The sequence below is a fragment of the Silurus aristotelis genome, assembly GCF_946808225.1.
Source record: "Silurus aristotelis genome assembly, chromosome: 16".
Taxonomy (NCBI): domain Eukaryota; kingdom Metazoa; phylum Chordata; class Actinopteri; order Siluriformes; family Siluridae; genus Silurus; species Silurus aristotelis.
The window spans coordinates 7,560,333-7,573,401 of NC_139589.1; the positions used below are offsets into that span (position 1 = coordinate 7,560,333).

At 39.0% G+C, this 13,069-nt stretch overlaps 1 protein-coding gene across 2 annotated transcripts; it reads left to right on the top strand.

The window, feature by feature from the left end:
• Window positions 1–501: 501 nt before the first annotated feature.
• Window positions 502–8,792, top strand: ppme1 (protein phosphatase methylesterase 1; the record flags this gene model as incomplete). 2 transcript variants are annotated; one of them, XM_083563572.1, is made up of 14 exons in its annotated part: window positions 502–844; window positions 2,048–2,141; window positions 3,524–3,616; window positions 3,756–3,813; window positions 3,910–3,961; window positions 4,060–4,214; window positions 4,418–4,508; window positions 5,489–5,554; window positions 5,642–5,768; window positions 6,936–7,065; window positions 7,296–7,340; window positions 7,472–7,536; window positions 8,185–8,252; window positions 8,362–8,792. In XM_083563572.1, coding segments are annotated over exons 1-14 (1,131 nt in total). In that variant the 5' UTR covers window positions 502–758. The 2 variants fall into 2 exon arrangements, with proteins under 2 accessions (XP_083419698.1, XP_083419697.1); XM_083563571.1 differs by lacking the exon at window positions 8,362–8,792 and having other exon boundaries at window positions 553–844; window positions 8,185–8,256.
• Window positions 8,793–13,069: the final 4,277 nt, after the last annotated feature.

Genomic DNA, 13,069 nt, shown 5'->3' on the forward strand with positions numbered 1-13,069 from the left:
TTGATCAATCATCCCAGGAGCTGTGTGAACGTGAGTCATATGTGTCATATTAGAGACACTATACGAAGTACATGTACTACTTGTATATTGTTCTCATTAGATCCTAGAATAGAAACTATTTGCAATAATTATGCAAAATAAGTAATGTTTTCATTTGACTCATCATAAATGCGATTCGGGTTCCTCATAAAACTGGGCTTAAAGAATCGACTCAATCTCAATCGACACATCACTCTAGTATTTTTGCAGGAACAGGCTCTGACAAGGTCACTGTTAGACATAAAGTTATAATGAAGCAAGCGATTTTATTCGACTTTATTAATAAACAAGCTTTAAGGAAATGTAGCAGCATGTATCCTGCATAGTGAAGAAAAACAAAAACAAAACTCCAGTGTCGTGTCTAAAAACACGCTCAGCATGTCATTTGAGCATTACCTCATCTTCTGTACGTCTTTGCAGTCCCAATGTGGTGTTTTATGGGAAATGTAGTTTTTATTCACCACAGCGCAAATAGATGGTTCAATTAGGCGGCAGTAGCCGCCTCTATTTCCCACAATGCTACGCTGAGAAATCCCGCTGGTGGGTGGTGGCTTTTGCTTGTGCGAGGTTTGGGTAGATTTCCGTAGCTACCTTTGAAAAACTAGCTGTTAACTAGGTTTGAACTAGTGACATACAGTTTAGAAAAAAAAGGATAATCACTTATTTGGTGCAGCGACAAGCGGCTCTTGCTGAGGAGCTTTTGGTAAATTAGTCACAGAATGGAAAGACAGTTGCATTTGAATTTGTTATCTTCCAGACCCCCGATGGCAGGGGGTTTACAGTCGGGCTCAAAAATGAAAATGGGGTAAGTTTGATGTTCAAGAAATAGAAATACGCAAGCATGAACATTTGCATATTTGTTAAGCTAACCGTGTCAGCGCGTTGTTGATCCTACGTGTTCGGTGTGCGTGCGTGCGTGTGTGCGTGCGTGCGTTAGCTAGCTTAGTTAGCCGGCTTCTCTCATCCCCTGAAAGACTAAATGTCACGACTTTAATTCAGTTGTCACAGTGTGAACTGAAAAAGATCTACATACCCACCCAGCTTTCTATCTGTCTACCTACCTACCTTACTTAACTATCTGTCTGTCTGCCTGCCTATCTACCTGTTTATCTCCCTGCCTTCCTACGTACCTACCTATTTGGCTACATGCTTACTGTATCTTTATCTGTCTACTTCAGCTTACTTTTTCAAGCCTGTGCTTTATATCTAATGGCCAGCCGATCTGATGAAAATATCTGTATGATTTTAACAAGATTAGAATTAGGTTATATACAGATTGGAACCAGATTATTTTATGTTTTGTACAGTTCTAAATTTCAAAGGTTAAACCCCCCTACATTTAATGGTAAATTATGCTGTTACTTTTCTGGAAGTTATTCTATAATACAGAAATGTCTTCCAAGCCTTATATGCTATTTTATATTTATTATATCTGCACTTAACATCCAGTGGAAAACAGATTCATGCACAGCAGATCCCAAAATCCAGTTCTATCATTTATTTATGGGGGAGAATGAGGGCAAAATGTTTGCACAAAACTAATGCTGCTATATGATATGATTGGTTGGCATGTCTATTCAAAATGTGTTGTCAGGAGCAGCAGAAATGAAGAATAAACAACTATAAATCATTGCACCGTTAACCCTATTAACCCTAAACCTCCAGTTCTCTCTTTGAAGTGTCCCTAAAATCAATTCTTCCTCTACAATTTTCCCTGACCTTACATTGAATTCTACTGAGATTAATTGAATTCAGAGCATTCATTAAGATAATTGTCAATATTTAGCCACGTTGGGCAGCATGTGTACACCAAAAATATAAGCATATTGAATTTTTATCTTTCTTCCTTCCTGGGTCTAGATCAGCCAAAACGGGACACATTAGCTCTTTCAAGGCTTTTATATTAAGCCTACAATTCTACATTGGAGCAAAATAAATGTTTTCAGCCACTAATACTTCCTATAATCCCTTCCGACACTTGCACTTTTCTTCCCTGTTGTGTCAACAGACCTGGAAGAAAGCGTGACTTCTCTCCCTTGCTCTGGAGTCAGTATTTTGAAACCATGGAAGATGTGGAAGTGGACAATGACAACAGCAAAGACATATCCTTTATTTAATTTTAATTGCATTCAGATATGATGTTTTGAATTATACATTTATATAAGAAATACATGGGCTAAATGTGATGCTGAGATGGGTTGAAATATGTAACTATATGAATTATCTAGATATCGTCTAGTTTTTGACATCACATTTCAGTATATTTCCGTGGTTATCAGAAAAAATTAATAATAATAATGTTAATTTTAATAATAAGTAGCTAATTTGATGTAAAAATCAAATGTTTCTTCCTCATTAAACCATGATAGCTTTAATTAATTGCCCCAAGGGGATAAATAAAGTTTTAAACTAAAAACTAAATATAAAATATTTAATATATTTTAAAAAATTAGATTCAAATTAAAACTTTGTTTTTTGATAACAATCAATATAATACCAATTTTTTTCTGCTCTAAATATACCATACATTAATACTTTCCAAGTTTTCTAATACTCTAATCAACATTGGCATGGACAAATATGGATGCTTAATGCAAATGTGTGTTTATTATTATTATTATTATTATTATTATTATTATTATAAATTACATAAGTCATCAGAACACCAAACGGAACTTTTGTTTTCTATGTTTCCACACGGACGGTTTTAATTGCCGGATATGTGCATCATGTGACTTTTGGTGCTTCATTTGAGACTTGGCACATCACTAAAACAAATGTTTATTTATTAAAAATAATTTTTTTAGTCTAGTTAATTTATTTTGTTTATATTTGAGTAAAGAAGGGACATCATGAATAAATGTGTGTGGAGTTGAAGGTTTATATTTGACCTCTTTTATATTTATTTATTGATATTTTTATCAAAAGTGGTCACAGAAATGAGCGCTGCATTAATCACACGTTACTATAATTAGTTCCATTAAAATGAATTTGCTTTATTTATGCATTAATTTTGACAGCCATAGTTTTCACACATATTCTTGTATGTAATTTCAGCAATAAAAATTTTAATTTGTCTAAAAAGAAAGAAAAATTTGTTTATTTTAAGTAACCTTTCTTATTTTCTCTTGTATTTTTTAGTGTTGCTTTTAAATAAAGAAAAAGTACTTCTTATTCAATCAATCAATGGAATAATCGGTAGAATACTCGATTACTAAATTAATTGATAGCTGCAGCCCTACATCTATAGTCTGTAAGGCAACTATGAACGGGGGAAAAAAAAAATAAGCCCTGATATGCAGTCTGTTCGTGATTTTTCCACCTTTGTTTATTCATATTCAGGCTTTATTTGTGCATTAACTTAGATTCACTGAACATTTTTAGAATGGTTGCATTGGTAGTTTCCAGACCTACTGTGTGTCATTGTTGGATTAAACTTTATTTTCTGCTTTGAACTGTTTGCCCTTCCCTGACTCCTGTGCACACATTCAGAGTCTACAGCAGTGGTTCTCAGGGTCCAGTGCTGCTTCTGCTTCATGGAGGAGGCCACTCTGCTCTCTCCTGGGCTGTCTTCACTGTTAGTGTCCTCATTGTCTCATAGAGACCTTATATACATATGGTGTCCTTAAGATATACTTTATAGTTTTCAATACAGTTTAGTGGCATTGAAAATGGACTTAAAGGGTCTCTGTTTGTTGTTTTTCTTGCTTTTTTAGGGTGTTATATGTAGCAGGATTAAGTGCAGGGTTGTAGCTATGGATCTCAGGGCACACGGTAAGCAATAACTAATCCCTTTTTGCTAAAAAATAAATGTATAAATAAAAAATACAATTGTACTTACATGCTCTGTTTTATTATAATAACTTGTAGGAGACACAAAAGTGAAAAACCCAGAAGACCTTTCAGCTGAAACAATGGCCAAGTAAGTCTTTAGACTTAAAAAAAAGAAAAAATATATACAAGTATTATGGGACTTTGTGTATATCTGTGCACCAATATTTGAGTTTTAACATCATACAGGGATATTGGGAAAGTTGTGGAAGCTCTCTATGGTGAAAACCCACCTCCAATAATGATGATCGGCCACAGCATGGGTGGAGCAATAGCGGTCCACACTGCCGCAGCCAATCACGTGCCATCATTGATGGGCCTGTGTGTGATTGATGTAGTGGAAGGTAGAGCTTTTTTTCAAAATTTTTTTTTTTGTCCTTTTAGAGATGATTCTATTTCCTGCTAGATATTGGTCAAAGCATTTTAGGAAATTAGAGCACAATCTCTTCTGGTTCCCATTTTTTTGTTAAGTTTATTTATGTTGCATTCTTTAAGCTGTCAGTGCATGTTTGATTTAATATGCGCTCCCTTTATTCATTTTGTTTAGGTACAGCGATGGATGCCTTAAACAGTATGCAGAATTTTTTAAGGAGTCGACCAAAAACTTTCAAGTCAGTGGAGAATGCGATTGAATGGAGGTATGCTACAATACTTATTTTATTATTTTTAAGTATAATAGCATCTTTCTGGCTGAAAACTATTATGTATGTAGAGAACATTTGCACTGTATTGTTTTTAAGTTCTATATTACTTCTGTCAATAAGGCAATGTGTATTTTAGTACAGGTCTCATTATCTATGTACAGTTTTAAAGGTCGCTATAGGTTATTTTAGTAATCAAGTATTCTACGGATTATTTCAGCGATTATTCGAGTAATCGGAAAAGTACTTTTCCTTTAAAAAAAGAGCAATACTAAATATACAATTGGAAATAATACAGGTCTTTTTAAATTAGACAAATGGCTTGTTTCCATTTTTAGAAAAATGTATATTTTTATTGATGAAATTGCATACAAGAATATGTGAAAACTGAACCCATTTAGTGCATTTAATTGCCATGCTAAATCAAAATGTAAATAAAAATATATACATTAAACAAATTATAAATAAAATAAATTTTAGATTACACTTTGTTCTCGCAATTCTGACTTCATTCCTTATGCAATTCTGGCTTTATTTCTCAAAAACATCTGACATTTCTGGTGCATCCACCGGTATGTTGTCGGCCTGAAGTTTGAAGCTGTTGGTGTATGAATGAGGCTTCTCTGCTTCATCTGTCTTGTTCTGACTCCTCCAGAGCTGTAGACAGAGACCTCTCCAGGGTTTGGAGGCTTAGTTTAACACCATGCGATTCTATTAATTGTAGCCCATTTCATTTTCAATGGGGTGATGATAGGATGATGTTAGGAATTAGGAACCACCATCTCTTTTAGTTTTTTTCCGCTGAAGTAACTGGCACTGAAGACTTTAAAAAATAAAGGCCTGTGAATTAACTTCTACTATGGAAATGACAATGTGAAATACTATTTGATATATACAGGTGCTCTTTTGTAATTTGAATAATTTCTGAATGTATGGCATATCTGGAATTCCCTATTAATTGTGTATTTAAATGACAGTGTGAAGAGCGGACAGATCAGGAATATCGAGTCTGCACGTGTGTCTATGGTTGGACAAGTTAAAAAGTAAGTACTTCAAACATTTATGGTACATTCTGCTTAAAAAGCTACTAAAAATAATAAGTGCAGTATAAAGTTATTTTTTGTTTTAAGATGTGATGAGCCTGTGAGTAGCCCTGGCATTTCTAAAAGTATCAGTGAAGGGATCATTGAGGAAGAGGAGGAAGAAGAGGAAGATGGCGAGTCCAACTATAAAAGGAAGAAAGATGATGATCAAGAGGTAACATAAACATTTTACTATAGAAATGGCCTGATAATGTAGTATTCCAGTTTATTTTCATAAATCTTTTTTTTTTTTTACTGTCTGCAGTTTTTATCCCTACCTAGTCAACATTCTCTTACTGTATTACTCCATAGTTCTATAGAATCCATAATAGAAATAGGTTTTAATTTTGACATAAATAATAAGACATTACTTTCAGTCAATAAATAATGTTGAGATTTTCATTGAAAGTGATGAGGATGTACAGGATTGGAAATTAGTTTATTAGAGCAGTACGTTTTGGGGACAAAGAGAGAGAGGTGCGATTGAGATGGTTTGGACATGTGCAGAGGAGGGACATGGGGTATATTGGTAGGAGAACGCTAAGGATGGAGCCACCAGTAAGGAGGAAACGAGAAAGTCCAAAGAGGAGGTTTATGGATGTGGTGAGGGAAGACATGCAGGTAGTTTGTTCGAAAGAAGCAGATGTAGAGGTAAGGGGGTATGGTGGCGACCCCTAATGGGAGCAGCCGAAAGAAGAAGACGACTTTGTTAATACATTCACAGTTTGATGATTTATTAATATCCCAGTTACATAACAAGTCTGGAATCATTGCAATATGCCAGATGTTAGTGTTGAAAAAAGCTATTGTCTATAAATAATATGTACATATGATGTGTGTTTGTGGTGCAGTAGTTTTCAGTTGATCAGGGCTCTGAAACTTTTGCACATTCCCTTGGTACATTTTTTTTTTGGATGCTTGCAATTACAGATATGCATTGCAGTGTGGTGCTCTTTCATATAAGACAAACTACAAAACAAAGGAATTTCAGAAAAACCTCTGGAATGAGAACTTGGGACACCTTAGATGGGCTTTGGTCTAAATGGCAGTATGAGATGGTTGCCACGGCAACAGCTTGAGTGATTTAATCTAGTGAAATAAACACCACAGCCATGAAACATGTCCTGTTTTTTTATAGGCACTTGAAACAGAATATGTTAGCACTCGAAGGGTTTGACTTTGGTTGGCACTAGAAATGCAGCTCTTATGTACAAGCATGACTTTTGTAACTGTTGGAAGCCTCAGCAAGTTCTTGAAATAAGTTCCAGGTTTCCAACACCAGCATGCCAGTAGAAAGGGTGCAGTGTATTATCATGTTAATCACTATGGATTTGATCCTTAGGTGAAGAAGGAGAGTCTGTACACCTGGCGCATTGAGCTGTCTAAGACTGAAAAGTATTGGGATGGCTGGTTCAGAGGCCTGTCTTCTCTCTTCCTCACATGCCCTGTGCCAAAGCTACTGTTGCTGGCTGGTGAGTAGACCATCTTATCTCACACTAGACGGGAATGTATTAATATAAAATAAGAAAAACTAGCTAAACATGTTTTTACTATATAGTTGATAGATCTAATTTGGGTGTAAAATATATTTGACTATTGTTTCTTTAATTGTTGATTTAAAGTGTATTATTGAAGGGGGGGGGGGGGGGGGGTATTTAATTTATTTTATTTTATTTTATTTATTTTTTTTTTTTTACTACAGGCATTGACCGACTGGATAAAGACCTTACCATCGGACAGATGCAGGGTATGTCTTCATTTGAAAAACAAACAAACAAAAAAAACAACAGTACAGTAGCTGTGGTATGAAATGTTTCTGCTTGATTTATATGTTTCTGTTAGAGTACCTTATAAATTATGATCTTTAATCTTTTGCAGGAAAGTTCCAGATGCAGGTTCTTCCACAGTGTGGCCATGCTGTACATGAGGATGCACCTGATAAAGTATGGTTGTTGCACGTATAAAAATGCTTCTTTTCTTGGACTCCTGTTGAAATTCCTCATTTTCTTTTCTACAATGATCACAAATTACTTAACATTCATAAATTCCTAAAACATTGAGCCTCATTTATCAAACTGGATGCAAGCAAATGTTTTCATTAGCTCATTTGCAGATGTGTTTATTATTATTTTTTTATTAATATTAAAATTAAAACAGGAAGACATTATAAAAGTAATAGGATACTATGTAAGAATAAAGTGTTACTGTGTTGGTTGAGGTGCCTTAGTGGCTAAGCTGTATTTCTTGAAAAATCTAGTGCACATGACACAATCAAGAGCTACACGTTGACATTTTAGTTGTCATTTTTAGCTTTGTATTGTGAGTGTCATAAAAAGGCCTATGCTATGTAGCCATGCTATGCCATAGCACGTATCCATGCTATGAATGGACATTTTTAAGTGCCTTTTATTAATATGAAGAAAATCAGCATACCTGAAACTTTTTGAATCTGTCCTGATTTATTATAATTTTTTACTCAGGCCTGCGTAAACCTCAGCACACACCTTTACTAAATGATTGATGTGTAATTTTAACGACATTTAGTTATATTTAATTATCTGCTCTCAGTGGCTTATTTCTTTTTCTAACAGGTAGCTGATGCTTTAGCCACCTTCATGGTGCGGCATAAGTTCACCGAATTCAAGGAGGACTACCCCTGGTAAGGGATGGCTACTTTAGCAAAGTAAATATGTTGTGATTTTGGTATGTTTGTGATCTTAAAGTTTTTTTAAGTTAGTTTTTCCTCTTTCTCTATCTTTGTTTTGTAGACGATGTACAGTCTCCTGCTAGACTTCATCCATCAGCTTGGTGCAATGAAAGTTATGAAACCCACACTTCTATTTGTCGCTCTTCATCGGAAATTACAGTACAACCACCAACATGCCAACATCCCTGTTGCAAATCCTTCTTAGCACTTCATTCTTGAAAATATTTTGTTAATTTTTATGTAATTAGCTATAATTCTTATTGTTATGGTCATGACTGTAGAAGATGCAGATCTTACACCAAGATTGTAAAATCACTGAAACAGGCAGTGTTTATTTATTTATTTTCTTTTCTTCTATAAGTATTTTCTTCATTTGCATTTCATCCTAGGCCTTGCTTGTCTGTTGTTAAAGTTAGAATAATTGCAACATGTGTTCTATATGTTCTTCATAGTCAATTTTCAAGATGGAAAATAAAAAAGGATGTTTGAAAAGTGTCTTTTTTTTTGTGATGTACATTACAGGATTTTTGATTGCATGTATTTTGCTCACATACAAAAACATGTACAATGATATCCATACAAGAATACTTGCTTGAACACAGTATTTATAAAACTACTTCTGTAACTTTTCCAAAAACAGGCAGAGTAAATTTGTGTAATAATGTATAAATGAGTATGAAGAAAACTATGCATTACTGAAACTTGTAAACCTTGAGAGCATTTTTAGTTTGATTTGGCCTAAGAAAACACTTCCACAGAACTTAACCAAGTGATCAATGTAACTTAATGTATTGTATTGGTTTCTGATTTGTGGTCTATTTTACAGTTAACACATAAGTCTTGTGTTTGTTTGTTTGAAATTAATTAAGAGTTGTTCCCCATTTGGGGACTCGAGCTGCGTCACAACGCTTTGGGAACGCCTCGCGTTGTCCATGCTCTGAACTACGTCTGAAATCTGGCCAATAGGCATGTCGTGACATCATGGGCAGGCGTTGTTTGTTTGGGAGTGGAGCATGCTCAATCAGCTCTCTCTCGAGAGTCGATTGTTTACATTGTAGTTGCATGGCTATGCGCGCGCTTCGCTCCCCGAGAGGCGTGGGGCTCGCAGGCCGATCTGGCAGAAGGCATGGAGTGAGAAGAGTTCTCTTTGGCCTCCCCTACCGGGTCGAGCGCCTGCTCTCACAGGGAAGCACGCACGGTTTCTGCTTCCTCTCCAAGTGCGAGCAGCGCAGTGTTACATATCTCTCCCTCCGAGGAGGATGAGATGATGGACGCTAGCGAGCCCGTGGACTCCTCACAGCCTGTGCTACATGAGGAGCACACAAGATGAGAGCACGGCCTCCCTTCAGCGGGTGTCTCCCTCCACCTCTGCCCAAAAGATCACTGTGTATGGGGGAGGCCCGCCGCCTCGCAGGAGGCGCCGACAGCTGCAAGGGTGCTGCTCCAGCCGTTCGGGTACAGGAGGCCGGTCTGTTAGCCCTGTCACAGGATGTGCTTCAGGGCACCCTCCAGTGGATTCCTCCCTCTATTTCCTCCTGAACTATCGCTGTGGATGGGGGAGGCCTGCCACCTCTCCCGAGGCTTCAACGGCTGCAGGGCATTGCTCCAGCTGCTCCGAGTGGGTCGGAGGCCAGCCCCGAGGGGCTGGTTCCCTTGAGGGATTTTCTGACGACCTGGGAAAGGCTGCTGGACGTGTCTCAGTGGGCCCTGCGTTCTATAGAGAGGGGCTACTCGAATTCAAATCGGGTCCTCCCTGGTTCAACGGGGTGTGTCCCACCATAACGATTGCGGTTTGCGTCCGACACTGGATCTGCGCTTCTAGAACCGCTCACTAATGAGGCTCAGGTTCAGGATGCTCACTCTCAAAGAGGTCGTGTCTCAGATCAAGTCCGAGGAAGGGTTCTCCGGAAGGTCAATCCACACTGTACCTTTAAGGTCTCACGGCGAGCCCTTTGAGCCTTGGATGTGTGGAGAGAACCGTTTTGGGTACTCCTTGTTGTTGCGTAATGCTAACGACAGACGCTTCCCTCACGGGGTGGGTCCGCCCAGGGTCTGTGGAGTGGGCCGCACCTCTCGTGGCACATAAACTGCCTGGAGATGATGGCAGTGTTTCTGGTTCTGAAACACTTCCTCCAAGATTTTAGGGGCCGTCATGTGTTGGTCAACACAGAAAATACAGCGGTGGTCTCTTATATCAACCACCTGGGAGGGCCTTCATTCTCGCCCCTTATACAAGCTGGCGCGACGGATCCTCCTGTGGTCCCTTGGGAAACTTCTCTCACTGAGAGCTGTTTATATCCCAGGATGGTTGAATTGGAGCGCGGACGCCCTTTCGAGGCAAGGGCCGAGGCCTGGGGAATGGAGACTCCACCATGAGGTGATGGAGCAGATATGGCAGAGGTTTTACAGAGCCCAGGTGGATCTGTTTGCGACTCGGGAGACTTCACGGTATGGTGTGAACACCGCCGGTTGGACTAATTTCTTGACCAGGAGAAGCAGAACCGGCTGTGCCCGGGACGAGTCCATGGAGGACGTCGGAGCAGCTGTTTGTCTGCCCTTGCCCTAACAGGAAAGGTTTACCTGCCAATAAACAGACTCTGTTCAGGTGGGAAGTGGATGCCATCTCATCATCTTATGAGTCCTCCTTTAAATTGTTCTATCATGGTGTGGATAGAAAGAGAAATGGTTTTGAGGTGATTCTGAAGGAAAAGTAAAAGTAAAAGTGTAGTGGAGATAAAGAGAGTTTCTAATAGATGGAGGAGAAGGAACAATTCTGGAGTAAGTTAGATGGAGTGGTAGAAGGTGTACCTATGGCAGACTTTAATGGGCATGTGAAGGGAACAGAGGTAAGGAGGAGGTGATGGGTAGGTATGGCCTTGAGGAGAGACATGTGGAAGGGCAGATGGTGGTAGATTTTGCTAAAAGGATGGAAATGGCAGTGGTAAATACTTATTTTAAGAAGAAGGAGGAACATAGGTTGATGTATAAGAGCGGAGGAAGGTGCACACAGGTGGGCTATGTTCTATGCAGGAGATGCAACCTGAAGGAGATTGGAGACTATAAGGTGATGGCAGGGGACGTGTGACTAGACAGCATCGGATGGTGGTCTTTAGGATGGTTTTGGAGATGAAAAAGAAGAGGAGGAGAGTGAGGCCTGAAAGAAGAATAAGATGGTGGAAACTGAAGGAGGAAGACTGTAGTATGAGATTCAGGGAAGAGGTCAGATGGGCTCGGTGGTGGTGGAGAGGTGCTGGATGATTGGGCAACTACTGCAGAAGTGTTAAGGGAGACAGCTAGAAAGGTACTTGGTGTGACCTCTGGAAATAGAAAGGAAAGACAAAGAGATGTGGTGGTGAAATGAGGAAGTGCAGGAGAGCATAAAGAGAAAGAGGTTGAAAAAACAGAATTGGGATCAACAGTGTGATGAGGAAGGTAGGCAGGAGTACAAGGAGATGCAGCAGCAGATAAAGAGGGATGTGGCGAAAGCTAAGGAAAAGGCATATGAGGAGCTCTATGAGAAGTTGGACATTAAGGAAGGAGAAAAGGATTTGTACCGATGGGCCAGGCAGAGGGAGGCCGAGCTGGGAAGGATGTGCTGCAAGTTAGAGCAATAAAGGTTGATCCAAGATGGCGGCGCGGCAGTAGATTGAGGAAGCGCACTACAGATGCATTATTTGCTTTGAGAATGTTGATGGAGAAGTATAAAGAAGGTAAGAAGGAGTTGCATTGTGTGTTTGTGGATTTAGAGAAAGCGTATGATGGTGCCGAGAGAGGAGTTGTGGTATTGTATGAGGAAGTCACGTGTGTCAGTGAAGTATGTAAGGGTGGTGTAAGACATGTATGAGGACAGTGGGACAGCAGTAAAGTGTGTAGTGGTGATGGACAGGTTGACGGACGAGGTCAGACAGGAGTCTCTGTGGACCATGATTTTTGCAGATGATATTGTTATTTGTGGTGGGAGGTTGAGAAGAGCCTGGAGAGGTGGAGATATGCGCTGGAGAGAAGGGGAATGAAAGTCAGTTAGAGTAAGACAGAGTACATGTGTGTGAATGAGAGGGAGGGCAGTGGAGTGGTGTCTGTGCAGGGAAAATAGATGGAGAAGGTGGAGGAGTTCAGGTACCTGGGGTCAACAGTGCAAAGTAAAGGAGAGTGTGTTAGAGAAGTGAAGAAAAGAGTGCAGGCAGGGAGGAGTGATTTGTGATAGAAGAGTATCTGCAAAAGTGAAAGGGAAAGTTTATAGGACCGTGGTGAGGCCTGCCATGTTGTATGGTTTATGGTGTATGATGGCATTGAGTAAAAAACAGGAGGTGAAGCTGGAGGTAGCGGATCTGAAGATGTTGAGCTTTTCGTTGGGAGTGACGAGGATGGACAGGATTAGAAACGAGTTTATTAGAGGGACAGCGCATGTAGGTTGTTTTAGAGACAAGGTGAGGGAGGCTCGATTGAGATGGTTTGGAGATGTGCAGAGGAGGGACATGGGGTATATCTGTAGGAGAATGCTGAGGATTGGCCAAAGAGGAGGTTTATGGTGAGGAAAGACATGCAGGTGGTTAGGTTTAAAAAGGCAGATGTACAGGACAGGGGTTATGTAGAACGAAGTATATATATATATATATATATATATATATATATATATATATATATATATATATATATATATATATATATATATACATACAGTACAGACCAAAGGTTTGGACACACCTTCTCATTCAAAGAGTCTTATTTATTTTCATGACTATAAAAAATTGTAGAGTCACACTGAAGGC